The sequence below is a fragment of the Anopheles merus genome, chromosome 3R (assembly GCF_017562075.2).
Source record: "Anopheles merus strain MAF chromosome 3R, AmerM5.1, whole genome shotgun sequence".
Classification (NCBI taxonomy): Eukaryota; Metazoa; Arthropoda; class Insecta; order Diptera; family Culicidae; genus Anopheles; species Anopheles merus.
In genome coordinates this window covers 17,789,633-17,808,264 of record NC_054084.1, presented here as the reverse complement: position 1 = coordinate 17,808,264, position 18,632 = coordinate 17,789,633, and the positions used below count along the sequence as shown (strand labels likewise).

Genomic DNA, 18,632 nt, shown 5'->3' with positions numbered 1-18,632 from the left:
CTGCAGCGCGATAGAGTGATAAGAACGGATTCGATAAGGAGATTAGACATGAAGTGTGGTAAGAGAGATCTGGATCTTGAGCGTAACGTAACTCACAAGACACAATTCACATTCACACACAGTAGATAAGAGCAATACAAGCAATACTTACTTAAACCGTCAAACTCGCTGTTGGCCGTGGTAAGCTGGTTCGCGATGTCCGCCATCAGCCTGCGCTCCTGCTCCTCGCACTCGTCCGTCTCCTTCACTAGCTGGGCGGTTTCGGTGCGCAGGGATTTGTTTTCGTCCTCCAGCTGCTTAACCTTCCGCTGCAGCAGCTCCAGGTTGATCGACTTCGATGCCGTCGGTGTGACTGCGGGAAATGATGGTAAAACCAGACACAAATTTGCATTAGAATACGAATTGCCGCAAGAGAGGGAGAGAAAGAGACTTTATATGGGGTTTAAGAGCGCGAGAAAGTTGAGAGATTCCGTACAGAGTATTCGCAGGCAAAAGCACTTCGTCGTAGTTGCTACTACCGCCGCTGATAAGCCGTTCGACGGCGGGCGCTGGTAACACGGCATCGCCACTGCACGAATCAACGCCATCGAAAGGGGCAGCGCAAAAGAAGAGGAAAGAAGGTACGAAGGAGGTACTCTCTTATCTCCTTTTATTCACGCTGCAGTCCGAAAGCACTACTGTGGCTGCCCAAACCTACACACTTCACTTCATTTAGAGACAAGCCCACGGAGGCTTGACCAAACGGACTGAGGCAGTCTCCCGGGTGTTTGTTTTGCTTTTCACTGGTTGCCCTTTAGCACGATTGAACCATCAACACCGAACCGAACAGAGGGGCGGAGAAGGGAGGACGACAAGGATGAGGTCAATAATCAATCCAAATCCATCCACGCCAATAGAGCGAGAGTGAGCTTAGTTTTGCACCATCGGACATGCCGCCACCGATAACCGTTTCCGACTGCGAACGGAACACCTTTCCCAGTGCCTAGTGCAGAGGATCAGCCCCGTTTTGGGAGGTGCCAGGGCACACAGGCACGCGATGGAGCATTTCGTAACACAGTTGGGAACGGAACAAACAAACAAGCTCCAGTTTTGCTTTCGTTATTGATTTTCTATTTCAGCCGTTTTTTTCGCGCATTTGTTGTTTTGTCCATTTTCTGACGACCCGAAAAGGACGATTACAACACACGACGAGCCACCACCCGCCCGGTCGATGGGTGGTAGGTGTGCACGCCCAAAAACACGAGCAGACACGGCGAGAAACCAGGCGAACCCACACAGTTCTCTGTCATCGATTTTCAGCTCGATATAATTCCATTACCGCACAGAATAGCGATGCAGAGGAGTGGCTGGAGTTCCAAAAGCAAACAATTTACCTTTCGCTGCAACCCGTATATCACCTCCCGGCACTATTGTGTGTGTTTGTGTGTCAAAATTAAAATTAGAACACTTGCCACTGAACATATGCACCACAACAGCACTGCACTACCTTCTCCTCGCGATGCATTCGTACTGCAAAGCTACGTGCAAATGTTGCTACAATTGCGCCGCAACGGCTCGAACGGGGATGAAGATGAGTGTTGCTCTTGATAAGCAACTCTGTGTGTGTGTGTGTGTGTGTGTGTGTGCGATCGCTCGCGATTGCTTTAGTGATAATGCCAAGAGCACAGCGCGAGTCGTTGGTTCTGTTCGTTCGCTAATTAAAAAGCCGGTAACCTGCGAAGAACCGTGTCCAGCAGGGATGCTATTTTTCATTTGCCTCGCGCGATAAGGCGCGCGCTCTCAGGCAAGCAGGAAGGTGAAGTGTTTGAGGATGTCAAGTTCTTTGCCAACTTATCGCTTCCAGTGGACGTCACCGGTCTTCTCCTATGATGCAACAGCACCACACACTATTTGACTTGTCTAAGGTGGCAATCTTACAACATGCTGCATTGAAATGGCTGCGACCCGTCGGCAGGGAAGCAAACATAACTCTTCCCTATTAACCGTTGTCGACGTTCTATGGTTGTCGTTGGAGGGACACCCAGGCAGATAGTTAATCAACCGTTTCCAAGAGCTTTCACTCACGTCGCTCGATCGAACCGTGCTCGAGAGTGTACCAAACAACGCAATGCTGATTCGCCGATAGAAAATAGTGGTTACAAAACAAAAGGGGGGCTTATTTTGATAGTGGCTAACGTGAGTAGAACCGAACGGCAATGGTTGGCGGTGGGACGGAAGCATAGGCAATGCTACATTGTGCCGCATTGAACACACACACCTCTAGAGGCGCTTAAGCTAGGTGCTGGTGAGTGAAAGTGTTATGGAAACTATTAATTTAGGTACCCCATTCTTCTGTCACGGATAGGGCCAAAGGGCAACACTTAATCGCTTATCACTTTCAAACGGCTCATGTGGGGAAAGTAATATTCGATTCGTAGACGTGTGCGATCCATGTAGAATGCACGAAAAAGTTGAAGTTATTTTCGAGTAGATTTGGAGATATTTACTCAGCATTTTGAGCACTTATATCTTTCAAACTAACATTTGTAAAATATCATAAAGCTTAATGGCATCAGTGTCCCTCGTGGTAGCTTACCATTCTCACTGGTGTCGTCGGCATCGTTCGTCAGTATTCCGATCAGCTCGATCTTCTGATGCAGCTCGTGCGAGAGCTGCGCCCGGTTTTCGTTCGTCGTCTTGAGCTCCTGCACCAGCTCGGCGACCCGGTTCTCGAGGTGCGTGTTCTGCGCTAGCAGCTCCTTGCCAATCTGCACCGTTAGCTCGAGGTCCTTTTCCTTCTCTTCCAGCAGGCGCGTTACGGCATCTATGTCATCGTACGCGCGGGTCATTTGGCTCACTCGGTTACCGCATAGGACTGTGAAAGGGAGTGGAGGGTGCAAGAGAGAAACAGAATTGTCATTAGTCAAAGCTGTATGTGCGGCGGATAGGAGGGACTCCGTTCGTAAGTATAGCTCTAGTAGTTGAGCTTCGCAGGCCACAGTAAGTAAGATCTGAAGGAGATAAATACAATAAACCGAGCTAAAAATAAACATAACACAAAGCTAAACATATCTTCCATTGCTATACTACCAAGTCCATTCATGTATGGCGTGCAGGATGGAGCTGATCGGAAAAGATAAATAATAACCAGGATTATACACATATAATAGGCTACATATGAATGATTGTCAATCGATAAACAGGATCGTGGAACACGCAAACACGTTTGCTAGCTGTACCATTTAATCTTTTGTTCGAACAAGCAATTCGAAGCTTCGTGCACACAGTCACGAAAGAGCCTCAAGGACACTTCCGTCACACACATAAAAAGACCATTGAAACAATAATTTAAAAAACGTCCATGAAGAGTGTAAGCTGTAGCAGACGAATGTCCAAAGAAAGACCGCCAAACAACAACAATTTCCCCCTTCTGTACGTAATCCAATTCCCAGCACAGGACAATTTCCACTCCCTTTTAAATAGCTCCAAAGGGGTACGGTGGTTACGGTAACAAAGTATTGGAACGCGCAATGGAGTGTATCCTTTCCTTCGACCAATTATAAACGCCACATCGAAAGCTTTGCACTGTTTCCAGTGTTTTTTGGTTTTGTTTTTAGACAGCCTTCTTTTTGTTTTGTTTTAATTTTTACTCAACACAACACACACACAACAGTCATTATGTTGCGGAATTGGTGCAGAAAAGAAATGGCTCTCTTTTTGTTCGCTGGTCTTTCTTTCTCAATGGGAAGAGATGCTGACGCTTAAAACGCTCAAAAGTTAAACTCCAACGTAAGGGCGAAACGAACAAGATGCAATTTGAAGATTTTCGTATTATGCAACTTTGCCGTCCAAAAGTCGTTCACGGTGGAGCGTCTGGGTGCTGTCGGTTTTTTTTCTTTCTCGCCGATGACGGATGATCCAGTTTTGCGTCAGCAATCGGAAGGCAGCAGCACCAGCAGTCCAACAATATGCTGACTCGTGACGGATCGTCATCAAAACAAAAACATTTATGTACCATAGCGAGCGAAATGGGCCAGTAGCTGGATGGGCAACATCTTCACTTTCGTTTAAGGTTTTGTTTGCCAAGCAAGGAGTATCATCATTGACGAAGCGCTATCTTGTAGAAAGCTAGTAGCGGTACCACAGCAAAAGATTGCATAATTTAGAATGGCGCTTTTTGGAATTTAACCAAGCCAAACTAACCATTACGTACGCTAATGAAATAAAAAGCACACTCAACCCAACACATACGTGTTACAGCCATAACAATACGATACATTTAATTGAATCACATTGGATTAATTGCAACACCCTTCCCATTTCATAGAGAATCGTGCCCATTTTCAATGCCATAAAATTCTAAACAAATAAGATGTTAAACAGCTACTCCACCTGACACAATCCTACACGAAACTAGACACAAACCGAGGAGCCTCAGTTGCCCCTCGCGTTTCATTTCTCCCAATACGGTTAAAAGAAAATGGAAAACAGCGACCCCCCCACACACCAAACCAACCCAAAAGACGCTCAATCAAGCGAACAAAAAGTACATTTGACATTGATGACTTCGTGACCCACAGGGGGAAAGAACGGTCGCGAAAGAAAAGCGCTGGCACCCGTCCTCTGTACGTCCGATCGTGCGCCACCCTTTAATGAAGACATTATGCAACACACCGGGCGCCAAGCCCGATTCATTCCATTTGCTATTATTGTTTGCTTAAAGATTCCTCTACGAGATGGCAAAATTGTTGTGTCGCATTGTTTAGGAAATAACGGAGGGAAGATGGTGGTGAGGTGCAAATTTCACGCTTGCCTAAAGAGGTGACTGGGGTATGATCAATCCGTCGTTCTCTCCACGGGGAATGACACGTACACGTTGTGTTTTTTTTTGTGTGGAAAGTTAATACCTTTAAAAGCACAAAAACACGATCCGAACCAGAAATGGCTCAAATTAAACAAGCCTGTTAACAGCAAACGGGGTACCACCACGGGGTGCTCTTACTTACCACCGAGAAGAGCTCGAAAAGCCAAATGGTAAATGTCACGAATGTACTGGCATTAACAATTGTTCCGTAACAAAGTTTCCATTCATCAGGCCCTGTGATTGGGACGAGCACTCCTTGCTTTTACTGTTGTTACTGTTGCTACTCAGCTGGTACTGTTGTTAAAATGTCTTCATTTATTTTGCGTCAAACAGTCTCCTCAGGGGGGCAAGTCTCTAAGTTCGTGCCTGTGGGGAGAAGTGTTGGCCTCCCGGTGGGCCAAACAAAACAAATCGAAGATCGTTATCGAAATGCAACGCCAAGGAGCTTTCGAATTGAGGGTTTTGGAATTTTTTTTTCTATCCAGTAATGCCTTCGATTACTCAGGCATATTGTTCAATTGTGGAAATGTTAGAAATAAATCTGGCTGCAATCGATAGTTGGTTGAGCAGCGTGAGAAGTGTGCCAAAATTGTGATCGATAGCACGTTTTGATTGTTCCCACAATCAAAGGTAACTGACATTTTTTAGCACTATTCTTTTCACATAATACCATGAAAGAAATACTTATCGTTCCTTTATCTTAATCTTATATATAAAATCAACCGTGAAAGTGTATCTCTACCTGTTGCTTATAAAAGGCGCTTTTCCGAATGAGCTTATTTCCCCCCCTGCATTCTAATTAAGATTTGAACCTTAAGAGCTCAGGACCTTTGAGATGTAAGACCGTCCGTTTGGCACTACACTACGCGTCCGCATTTGCTACGTACTGTTAATAGAGGTTCAGCTTCCTAAACTCATTTTCCAATCACCCCCAAAACTACCAACAATCAAACGATCCAATTACTTAACCCGCCAGCTCTCGGCCACAGAAAAACCACTTATCGTTTGCCAGGAAAATACAAAGCTGGAGGGCTAATAAAGCGTTTGCGCCTGTTTGTTGATGTACGATCATCTAGCGCGATCGATCGTACATTATACACATTACGAAACAGACAGCTTCTCTTATTAACCTCTTGGTTGGTAACCCGCCAGGTTTTCGGCGAAACTGTTTCGACCTTTCACTTCACTTTGCAGCCGCCGTTTGCTTCTCTCCGCTGGTGCGATCCATCGTCCATCCGCGGGTTCGCTAATTCGATTGCAATCATTTCCTGCCTGCGTACAAGAGTTCTCTCCTGGTGGAAAGGCAGTCGTGTAGAAGGCTAACTCGATTCGCTTTTCTTCGCGTGGATAGGGAACCAGCGTCCTGGAACGGTTCCGAGGCCCGGCTTTAATTAGACCTTTGGCCAGGGGAATCCTTTCAAAAGGGGGTGTTATGTTTTTGCTAGCAGTGCTCCAAACTCGCAGTACAACGCAAAACGTTCACTTTCTTTCGAGTTGTAGCTAGATGTAGCTCCGCTGAAAGAGAAAAGGCAATTGTGTACCAAGAACACGGAGGACCATAATTCCATCCGCTTTGCTAAACACATAGCAGAAAGGCAGAAAGAAAAACGATTCCTATCCGATAAGCGATCGGTTTGCAAACACGTAAAAACGTTTTCTAGCAAAATGCAGTGAGCATCCCGCCCAATGGGGTGGTTTGGTTTGGAGAGCGAAGTAAAATTAACGCTGGTTAATAATAAACCTGCAAACATTCCATCGTCGATGCTTGCCCTCGTAAAATACCAAGCAGTGTGGTTTTGGTATTTATTTTTCCAACTCGCATCTAAATAAATCGAACTGGTTCGCTGAAAGCCTGACGGCCTTCTTCCAGGAAAGCCACCGCACACCGTCCCAACCCACTCAAAAAGGGCTCTTTTTGATAGCTTCACTGACATTAGAGAGTCGAGACGCGGGAGGAAAGATCAAATATTTTCCCAGACCCTTTTGCCGGTTCGATGAAATCGAAACGGGGTGAACACTTTTCACACGAACCGCACCTTCTAGGCTAGACCACAGCATGAATGAAGCTCGAACTGCGCCAATCCTTTGCCCTAACCCTTGCACCTTTGCAGACAGTGAGACGGTACTACGGTGGAGGGTGGTTGGAGAGGAACGGACTATTAAAAGCATTTATATTGTTGCTCGTCGAAGTAAAAGTTCAAAATAGCGCGGTGAGCGGAGATCCGGGCAACAGGTTTGCCACCGACGACGACGATGACGACGACGGTAGTGGTACAGAGTATTCGCGATCACCGATAAGCTCGGCATTAACAAGGTGCCGAAGGGGACGGGCGTACATATTAAATCCAGTATAGTTGCGCTCTCCAACTTAAACCATAAGACGCTCGCCCTCCGCAGCAGAGGGAAGGAAAACTGCTGTTGCATTTAATTTCATTCTCTTGTTTGCATTCGGACGAACGAATTGCAATTAGTGGCACCTAGGTTTGAAGATCGAACTTGGGAACAAGATCTTTGCAAAGGATAAAAACAAGCAGGTGGGCGAAAGGTGAGTTGGAAAGCTCGTTATCGAGTAATGTATTTGTTTTTTTTTCTCCGCAGGGCGCATTTGAGAGCGGAAATTATTACATTGAATTTATTTACATAACACTGACCAGAAGTGGTTTTTTTGAAGGGCCAAACAAGGCTAGCAAACAGTGGCACAACAGGAAAGGATTTTTCCCTCATTACATCCGTAAAGGGCAACTCTCTATTTAGTGGCAATTGCATTTGCTTGAGTGTTTGATGACCATTTGAGGCAAATTTGCTTTTTAGTAAACTTTTAATTTGAAGTCAAATAAGTTCCATAATCAATTCGTAATTAACTAGAGTGCATTATAATTATTGTACAGCAAATCAAAGAAAATAAACACACACACAAGCCAAACTGTGGGAAAAACATTGAATACCATATCTAGCATACCAACATAAAAACAAACAAAACACACACAGCAAAGAACACTAGGGAAGTAAGAAAACAAAAACAAAACATAAATTAAGAACCCCCAACCAATTAACACATCTTCTTTCACCCCTTTTGGGGCGCAATCCAATCAAAATTTGCATAAGAAATCGTCAAACCTTGCCGTTTTCCATCACCTTGCCTCACACTACCACCACTACCGCTGCCACTGGCAGCACCAGCAAGCTCGGTAGATTGGGTAGGCGACGATCGAAGGTGATCCTCGGACGGATCCCTCACCCCACGCTTCGTGTCACGGGCGAAGCTGTCAGAACTGCCCAGTGCATTACGTTCCTCGTCGCCGTGCAGCAGTGCAGAAGAAGCAGAGGAACCGGTACCACCGTAACCAAGATCACCACAACCACCAACTTGGTCACCACCACGATGGCTTCTACTACTTAGCGTACTTTTCGAGGTGGGTAGCAGCTTCGATGTACTTCGACCGGCGGCGGCCGGTGATGATGACGCGATTGACCGAGACCGAGACCGCGACCTAGCCCGCCGGATCGTCGACAGCAGGGACGATGCAATGCTTGAAGAAGAGCGACACTCTTCACGCACCTCATCGCTCGCTGTTTGCTCATCTTTCCTTGAGTGTTTCTTTCTACGGCCGCCCATTTCCTGGTACTGTTCGGGACCATCTTGGAAGTATTCGGTGGAGGAGGCGGGTGAACTGTCCTGCAGCAGACGGCCGTTGCTGGCGAATGCTGGCGAGAGGCCGGCCGGCAGTACCGGCTCCGAGTGGCAGCTGCAGTCGTCCGGTTCGGTTTCCGTTTCACTTGCGTTCGTGTCCGTACCGTGACGGTCATCTTCGCCGTCGTGGTGTGCGGATTTGCGAGACTTTTTCTTACGAAACGCGTTCACCGCACGGGAAAGCATTTTTGGAGATATTTGATGCTTTTGATTCTTTAAAATCACAGTCACAGTCTGATTGTTTGTTTAGTGAACGATGATAAATGTCTTTGCCAACCAGGAAGGGGTATTGAGAGGTTCAAAACACAGAAAAGGATTCGTCTGAACAGATCATCGTCAATACTTTCATTTGCACACACACATTTTTATCACATTTCCAAGCAATATACTGTAGAGAAATTGGTTCAAACAAATATGTTTGTTACGGAAGAGTATGAAATAGAATTGGAAGAACGTAGTACACAAATTATCTTAATCCGTAAGCCTTATTCTGAGCATTAGAATGACCCAATGTGTATAATTAACCCTTGTGTCCATTAAGCTAAGAATTAGAGACTTGATGTCAGTCCGGCACTGCTGTTTCCCTCCGTTTATTGATCACACCATCAACCAGCTCCAACAAATGTACGATAACTGATTATTTAAGCAACAGCATCGGGGGGTTTGCATTAATTCATCAGACAGAAGCATCAATAATGATATTGTTTTTACAGTTCTCAGAAGGTTGATTGGCTCTTGAAAACGTTCAAAACAAACAACAGGGAACAGAACGGAGAAACAATAATCAAATTATAATTAACCCACTTTTCACTGCGATCAATATCGCGTGCTGTACATGTTTAATTTCGCATGCCTCAAGAGCACACACCCATCTCTGCGTCCATCGTTGCACCTATTCGGTTCAGAAACAATCGATTTTTCTTCGCAATTTGCATAACGGACCAACGGATTTGCACTCGGAAACGGGGACGAAACAAGAACATCTTTGCTGCTACCGATGCTGCTGCGTCCGTGCAAGTAGCGGAACATTATTTTTTAAACTGTTACTAATCCGTTCCGCAGGCAGTTTGTTGCCGTAGCGGAATAAAACACAAAACGTTACCTAACAAAGCCTAATTGCATTCGCAAATCATCTAGAATTGTAGAGTTAGATACAACAACAAAAGCGAAAAAAGGAGTAAAATTATTATGCCTTTTTAACCAGTTTTTCAAGGGTGAGTTGATAGCAGAAGCAACCCACCCGGAAGAGAAATTATGCATTAACCTAAAAAGCAAAAGGGTAAATCTCAACCCAACGACCGGAACAGAGAAATGTTGCTCTACTCCGAGACGGCTGAAGCACTTAAAAGTAGAATGCAACAAAACAAAGTGCAGTGCGTCCACGCCGTACACGCCGGTGCATCGTAGTAATGCATCGCACACACGCTGATGACCCGCTGCACGTGTGCAGAGCGTATGATAAAGTGAACGCAATTTAAAGTTCCGTTTCGAACTGGAACGCCAACTCGAGATTTAGTTCTTAGCGGATAGGCACGAAGTGGATGACTAATGCCTCAACCTGATGGAGTGATGCGAGGGGATGCCTCTACAGAGCGTAGATAGATGGAGAGACAAAACATAATGAAACCATTACTTAATGCACAGTTTTCCACGCAATGACACACGGGATTATGATTTGCGGCATTTTTTGCCTTCTACTCAAGCTAATACCCTAATAGAGAATGTTGCTTCTAATGAGTGAAGAGAAGGAAAACCACCTCTCAAGCTCACGGTCATGGGCAGGAGCGATAAGTGCTGATATGAAATGTTGTCTTTTTTTTTTTGTTCTCTTGCAGGCCAATTAATGCAAACTCCGAGAGCAGATGGATGAGAAAATTGGCGGAATAAATCACACTACGCTCCCTACCGCTCTCTGCATAATGAGTAAGATGAGTAGGAGGCTCCCGGCGTAAGGGGAACTTTACATTGTAACGAGAACAAACGCAGTGTTTGTTATTCCAGCAGGTCTTTCGTCCCCCGCATTCGATTGACACCTGTAGTAAAGGCGGTGGAGAAGCTGCAGGTTGTTGTCATCTTACCCGGAGAAAGGGGAGAAGGAGAGACGAATGCCTACTAACTGTAATACACCATGTTGCACACCCTTCACGATGAATGGATGCAAAACAAATGCAACCTACATTCACAAATGCATTTGTACCATTCGCCGCGGAGTAGAAACCGTTTTCTTGTGCACTCTGGTGACCTTTGTCAAGTCATATTTACCGCATAATCGGGACAGGTGCGCCAACAAAACATGTGTTCTCTTCGGTGGGAGAAGAAGTCACCGTAACAATAAGATCTTTGGGGTGGCATGGTGCATACATTGAATGGTTGTTTAAACAAGAGAGGAGGTGATTTTTTTCTGTCCTCCACCTACGAAGTTGCCACTGTTTGCGGTTTATGTTTGCAGATATTTCTTCAGACGGATGCATACTGCATAATGGAACAAATGAAGTAGCACTCTTGGAAACAATATAGTTCCTCTAAGTCCTACAGGAAAAATAGATTAAATTTTACAACAGTTGATGCACACACAGTTATGGTGCAGCAGTAACCCCGCGACAAAGATGAAGAGTACTAATCCATAAAGGTATAAAAAACTCCTCTCTCTCTCTCTCATAGGTGGAAAAAAATGCGTTGGTGCATTTTTGTGTGCATCTCGCGTACGCAACATGCAATTTGCAGACAAATGCAAGCTGAGGCACCGGTGCGATGTGAGAAATTTCCGTTCAGCATTTCATCAGTCCCGCTCTGTCCCTCGCTCGCTGGAACGATTCCACGGGTCAACGAATCTTCGTCCCAGAAACTCATGTGCACAGATGATGATAATGATGATGATGACGTTTCGTGCGTTTGGTACAGAAAATGCATCGCACAGTGCATTTTTGCTTCATGCGTCGGAAGAAAATGTTCCTCCAAGTAAGCGTGGAAACACGAAGAGAGAGAGAGACCTCTTAGTGTGCGGTAAGACGGCAAATGACCACACTGGACCGATTGGTTGTTTGGTGCCGTCAGCCGGTTACCTCAAGATTGGTCCTCTTCGGCAACAGAAGGAGACCCCTTTAACCTCATCATCTTTTGAAGTTACTCGAGTAAATGAATGAGTAGCTCGCTGGAAAATGGTCCCCTGGCCGGTCGTGCACCCCGCATATCAGTGGCCAATTATTTCGGGCCAAATTGAAGTCTTCCGAAGCAGCTCAACGTGCTCAAGCTTTGATGCTGCAATTCAAGGGCCGGTATATGGGTATGCAGCAGTAGGATGTTTTGTCGCTCTGACGGCAATTTTATCTTATGCATGGATGCTTTGCTGCGAAATGCTTCTATGACACAATACATTACATACCGTGGCTTTATTTCGAGCTTTGTATACAATTTATGAATTTTTATACTTTTCAAATACATTTTCACAACACAAAATAAGAAGATGTTTAGATTATTCGTGCAAAACATGTTTGCATCCCAAACACAAACAATACCACATACAACTCGAGACAGAGAGAAGCTCATGCGCACGCGAATAGTTGGTGGAAGCTGGAAAATGCGGTACTGCCTTATTTTCAATTTACCTCCTCATTTCGGACAAACATGAACGACGTCTATGTTACCACCCCTTCCAAAAAAATTGGTTTCGTGTGGTCGCGAGACAGAAGAAAATTGATAGTTTTCACTTCACTTTTCATCCGTAGCAAAATACAACATCCATCGTCCATAGATCACACACACACGCACCAGAAAATGATTTTTCACTTTCGTTACCGAAGTGTGTACGTGTGTGTGTGTGTGTTTTGCCTAAAAACTTTTCCTCGCCAGACACGACGTTTTGCAAAGCACGTACGCATAATAAAAAAGGGTACACGGGAGACATTCGCCCCTGCGGTGTGACGTAGTTGTCGTCAGCGCGTCTACACAGCCACAGCCACCACCATATGCAGCACACTGGTCCAATTGAATTTGCCCTTCCCTGTGTGTTGTGCCGTCATAAACAGAGCTGGCAGCGGAAATGCGGTAAAACTAAGCATACAGAAACGATCAATTAGCCAAATAATCGCTGCCCGCTCTCACTATCGATGGAGGAAAAACGGAAATTACATCGTCGAAAAAAAAACCAGACAAACAGCAGCTCAAACTATTCACCCGGTGCGGCCGGTTGTGTATTTGAACGAAACAAAAACACCACACCAGCAGCAGAGAAGTGGTGTTAACCGTTTAATAATCTTCACTATTCACAGCCACCACCGCCATCATCAGGCGGGCGGGAGGGAATTTTCGCCGCATATTTTCTTCACGCCTCGGCGCGAGAGAAGCAACTGCAATCTTCGCCTTTTTGCATCACCATTCATTTAAGAAACACACACCACCACCATGCGCGCTGGCTAGGAATGATTATGTCGTCTTCGCACGCACACAATCTGTTTTATGGTTTGTTTTCCGTTTTATAATAATTTATTGCTGGAAAGCTTGCAACAGTATGATAGCACACATCAAAACACGCTAGGCGATGGATACCCCGATAAGCACTGAAATTCTTCTGAAGTATCTAACGAGCTCAACCAAAGCGATTCTACCTTGTAAGGAGAGAAGCTGTGAGAAGAGAGAATTGTCAAAAAATCATGGAGAGCACTGGATGCTGCGCAGAACTGGTTCCTATCCGTTCGAAATTACACTTTTCCTCTCGTTCCTGGACATTGTTTTGGTGATGTAATCGATATTAAAATTGTTGAGCACCAATTTTATTACATTAAAATGATTTTAAGGAGTAATTCTCGTTACCCAATAGAAGACAAACTATACAAAAATTAACTTCAACTGTTGAAACCAATATTTAGATTTATTCAATAACACTTTGATGCAGTAACAAATATAATAACTGTTATGACGTAGAATAATGAAGCTAATATTTGTGAATGTCAAAAGCAGGAACTATTATCCCAATCCGCATCTACACAAAACATTCATAAACTTCACAACAAATCAACAAATTGCGAAATCTTTCCGCAGCTAGCACTACAACAGTCAAGTAGGGGAGAAGAAGATGAACGGTGAATGAAAGCAAATCTAATGCAAAAGCAAGCACAGCAACACGGAGCAGCAGCAACGCACAAATACTACGTGACATTGGCGCACATGCGCAATAGATGAGCCACTCCAATGACAAGCCATGACGCCTAACAAGGAGCAGAGCACACCTCATGATGATGATGATTGCGATGATGTTTGTGCGAACAAAAATAAATACATTTTTGCTTTACAAAACCAAACAATGAATTCAGCAGCAACGGTAGCAGGATGCGTAAAATGCAAAATGATCTTGCTACAAGACGAATGAAAGCTTCAGTCAAGAAGGCTGATGGTGTGCACACGGAACAGGGCGAAGGGCGTGAATGTATATAGCGATTAAATTTCACAACATGAAAATGCACCTGGTTTTTTCTGCGCTTTTCCACCCTTTTGCGATACGCAGTCAATCTATAACTTCCGCGTCGTGCTATGCGACAAAGGATCGATATTTTCCTCCCGCTGATGAAATGGATGGAACGCTACCGAATGCACGTACGCAGTGGGTTTGAATGAGGTATGTTTGTTACGGATTTCTGTCCCCTTTTTAAACTAATGAACACAAAGATTGTCTCGTCGTTGAATCTGTTTGTGTTTTATAAAACTATCTCTTATTGGACAAATTTGAGGAAGATGCTTTTTTCTGATAAAACAGATTTTTTGAAAATCTGAAGCGCTCGCGATGAGCTCACAACACAAGGCCTACACAAAATATACACCTTTTCAAACGATAGTTTTTATACACTTCTTATTGTAGCCCATTTTGAAGACACTGCTATATCTTAATTTACGATCTCTGAACGATTAATGCACACAAAATCCTTTACACAACGCTCCTTTCGTTCACACACAACGCAACATCCGTCTACGCGCACGAAACGTCAAACATTGACTGACTCTTGGCAAGCTTGGTAGCGTTGCTTCCTCCTTGGCAAATATCCTGGACGGATATAACACACATACACTTCTATCGTGGTGCTCATTCTACGTATAAACTGCTCGCAGCTGACTCCTCGGCGACGGTGCGTGTTACTATCGATTGCTTGCGGAGGCCATTATGGCGTGCCAAGAGAAAGCACTAGCACAAGTTCTCGCTCTCAGTGTAGTGGTAAGCAAGTGGTTGTTAAGTAGTTCTCCCCTATTGGTTGGCGAGTGATGTTGAAACCTTGACACTTGAGTTCTTGGTATTAAAATGTGTTGAGTGATTATTTGTCTTTTTTTTTAAAGGATTTTCTTCCTCCTGGAAAAACTCGTGCCATTTCAAACCTTTTAAACTAGCATACACTCAAAGATGGTAACACATGACACGCTTCAGAGGATTAGTGTGACTTTTCAATAAGCCATTGCCATCCTCTTATACGATTTTCCAATTTTCTTTTCCCTATTGTCAGTTTGCTCGCATGCGAGACGGAAGATTGTGTCACAGTCGTTTCTATGGATTCGATGCGTTTGTTTATTTTAAAAGTTTTCTACTGCTATCTGGCTTTTTTTACCTTGGACTTGGGACTGACTGATCGACCCTAACAGGCGAGAAGGGCAAACTAAAAAGGAAAATTGAATCCAGCTTTACGAATTGTAGAGGCGTGTACGTGGCCACTTTGGAATGAGAATAATCTGAAGAAGGTTACTTTCTTTTAGGAATAGCCGCGGAAAGAGTGCGACAAACCGAACACAAATCCAGCTTTGAAATTAGTGAATCGGAAACGCCGGCTGCACTAGACTTTGTTTGCGTACTAGGCCGCCCCTCACAGCACGCATTGCACTTTTGTGACACCACCATGTGAGGATGGAGAACCGTAACGTAATGCGTAGTAGAAGGGGAGAGATGGATTGAAGTGTGCTTGAGACGACGATTAATCGAGCGGATGGACAAAAATCGTATTAATTGTTGCCTTTTTTGTGCCGTTCCGGGATGAACGTTTACGTAAAATTGATTTCCAATTTGTAACATGAATACAGGTTTAGTGATGCATAACGGCGACGCGCACGGCACGAGCGACTAGTAAATGGGATTGGTTATGCACGGCACAATGCAAGACATCTGTAAAGTCCCGTGCAACATCTTTAAACATAAAAAGTGGCTAAAAAAACTAAGCCCAAATCAGAAAAACTCCCAAGTCCCAATCAGAAAATTTTAAAATTGCAAAGGAAGCACACGCTTCAGAGAGATTATCACGCCGTAAGTAAAAGTGTCAATGACTTCGGGGCACAGAACGACGAGATTGGTTTATGGCATCATTATCACACAGTCAAAATGCTGTTCGTGAGATTGTTTGTTTTATGGCTTCTTTGAAAGGGAAGAAAAAGTTGTAAATTAAACGCACAGGTGCAATCATAAAACAGAGTCGGAAAGAGGTGAGCAAGCTTGAACAAACGCACCACCATAAAATCAGCCCTTTAGACTCTGTCCCAGACAACCAAGACACCCCAGAGAGGTTGAGGGATCAGGGAATTCATGAACCGAAATGAAAAGTCAAGATTTTCAGAACGATGGCACGATGGTGGCTTGTGTTTTCTTTGCTAAAGGAGGCAATAAGTTTTTCCTTTTTATTCCTCACGACCACCTTTTGCAAGCACATATAAGAACATTTCAAGTTATTTTAGGCTCTGCTTGGGATGCAAGATGAAAGCACAATTCGCACACAAGATTCTCATCGTAATTTGTGCTGAATGAACCCCGTGACTTGAAAGGAGAATGGTTGAAAGGTTGAAGAATTGTGCAAATAAACTATGCCCCAAATGTTGTTACACTGTCCATCAGGTGTAGCAAATTCGTCATGGGAGCTAACCCATGCTAGTGTTCACCGTTGTGAGCATCATGTCGGAGAAGATGGAGATGAGAATCTTTGTTTATGGTTTCATCCAAGCGGAACGAAATTAAATGTTTGTTTTTGTTATTGCGATGGTTCACAGCCAGATCTTTATTTTGATGTGAAAAATGTCTAACGGGAATATATTCCAGAATTACCTAAAAATGAGCTAGTAGATTTATTCTAATTGTGGAACGAAAATTCTGAACCTAATTCTGTAGCTTGTAAATCAAACATGAGCCTAAAAAACAAAAGCGTTCACCTTAGTTTCCAACTCTTATGTTTTCCCTTTCTCCGATACATTTGACCATGGCCATACCTTACCACACTGACGTTCCAGGTCCGCTTGGAATCATTAAAAATAAGTGTTCAATTTCCTGTTCACACGAATCGAAACATCGTGCCCCGCTGGGGCCCGAAGCGACAAGACAGAGTGTAGTGTGTGTGGGGAAAAAAGGAAGAAAATTGGAGCAAATGAAAACCTAAAACTAAAACCGCAAGGCAGTGTAATGCGAAAACGAGCTGTGAAATGCTAGGCTTTAACCCCTCTCACGACAGGGGACAGGGACAAGTGAAAAGTGAAACGAAAATAATAACGTATGTGGAAATTAAACAGAAAGAAAGGAAAAGCGCCGGGCCTTCCTATCGTCGCACGTTTTCAGCCGATTGGACGATCACGGTGAGCTGAGCAAACACTATGGACGCCCGATTCGATTCGTTGGCAAAAAAACACACACATCTTCCCGTGAGAATGTGGTGCACCGAACAAGGAGAAGGGAGGGATTTTTTACGCAATGAGAATGCGATTTGCAAGAAACCATCAGAGCAGCAGCAGCAGCATGAAATTCCGCAAAACGTGCAACACGCTTAATCATAGAGTCACGTCCAAAGGAGTTTATATTTTCGCAACGCCATCATCCAATGTTGAAGGTTGTGGTTTTCCACCCCCTTGCTGCAATATTGCAATACCACTAGAGGAAAAGGTAGTCGCCCAGACGGAGCTGGATCATCACTTTATCGTCACCAAGAGCGCTCGCGCGCTCAGTGTGTCCCAATCTCGACGACAACACCAAACCAAGCTCGTGATCGTGCGATCGTTCGCGTCTTCCTCTTCCTTCTTTTGTCGATCCGGTGTTCCGTCCTCCATTTAGATGTTCCCTGAGCTTAAAGATTAACGGCCCAAAGCATAGTGATAAACATGTTTTACTACACCGTGTTTTGAACGAAGCGCATGGCGCCGCTGCGCGCTCAGCGAAAGTGAACTAATCGCTGGCGCGACGACCCACCGTAACCCCGCGTTCGTTATTGTCACGGCGGAGATATGATGGCGATGACCAAAATGGGAGGATATAGAGATGCGGGGACAAAACACACACACACAAAGGGGCACACGATAAGGCGCAACCGCTTGTACTTTTCCTAATTTTTCTGGGGCGTTTCCCAAAGGTGTGCTCGGCCGGCGCCCTTCTATTTTCCACTTTATTTCCAACGACACGCTGTGGCGCTGTGAATCGAATGGGAAAGTACTTGCTTGTGGAGGTTGGGCCAGAGTTTTCAGAACGTTGCACCGGTACAGCGGGCTAGTGTGATGAGGAGTGCGGGCTAAACATACAGTAAATGGCGGAAATGGATGAAAATTCCGGGAAGGAAATTGGAAAACCTGTGATAACGATTAATGCACAGAAAGTGATAGTGAAAAGAGGTTGTTTTTTGAAGGAAACGAACGAAATTAAAACAAGTTTTGCAGAAAGCTGTAAAATGTCAAATATTTCCCAACTGTTCGTCTAAAACGATTTAACACATTGCAAAACACACTATCGATTTTAATTAGGTGATCAACTACGATCGTTTTGCAAAACCGTACGCAATTTCCCCATTTTTTCCCCATTTTCCCCCACACATTGTGAGGTAAAAATTAAGCCATTTCTCCAATTGATTCCGATTGAGACACACCACCACCGCCTACAGCAGCACCACACACATTGTTTAATGTGGGTTCGAAAGGAAGTTGAATCACTTTTCCCAGGCTAAAACACATTGGGGCACCAACACAGCTTGTTTTGCATGTTGTAGCTGTGCCTTTTTTCTCGCTCTAAAGCAACAGCATAGCTACAAGAAGCATTACAACAACGCGCCCGAACGCATTTTACTGCTCCCTTTCCCTCACACATCGCAAGAATCAGATGCAAATCGG

At 44.5% G+C, this 18,632-nt stretch overlaps 1 protein-coding gene across 11 annotated transcripts in view; it reads right to left on the bottom strand.

Annotated features, from left to right (window-relative positions):
* The window catches only part of LOC121597589 (trafficking kinesin-binding protein milt), an 87,851-nt gene that overhangs the window by 6,219 nt on the left and 63,000 nt on the right, over nt 1-18,632 (bottom strand). For 9 of the 11 annotated variants that reach the window (XM_041923456.1, XM_041923452.1, XM_041923446.1 and 6 more), the window contains 2 exons: nt 2,576-2,854; nt 152-352 (listed from right to left, as the gene is read on the bottom strand). In XM_041923456.1, coding sequence (XP_041779390.1) covers nt 152-352; nt 2,576-2,854 — 480 coding nt within the window. Of the gene's footprint in view, nt 1-151; nt 353-2,575; nt 2,855-7,960; nt 8,923-13,993; nt 14,525-18,632 lie in introns of those variants that run through there. The other 2 variants (XM_041923451.1, XM_041923453.1) reach the window with 2 other exon arrangements.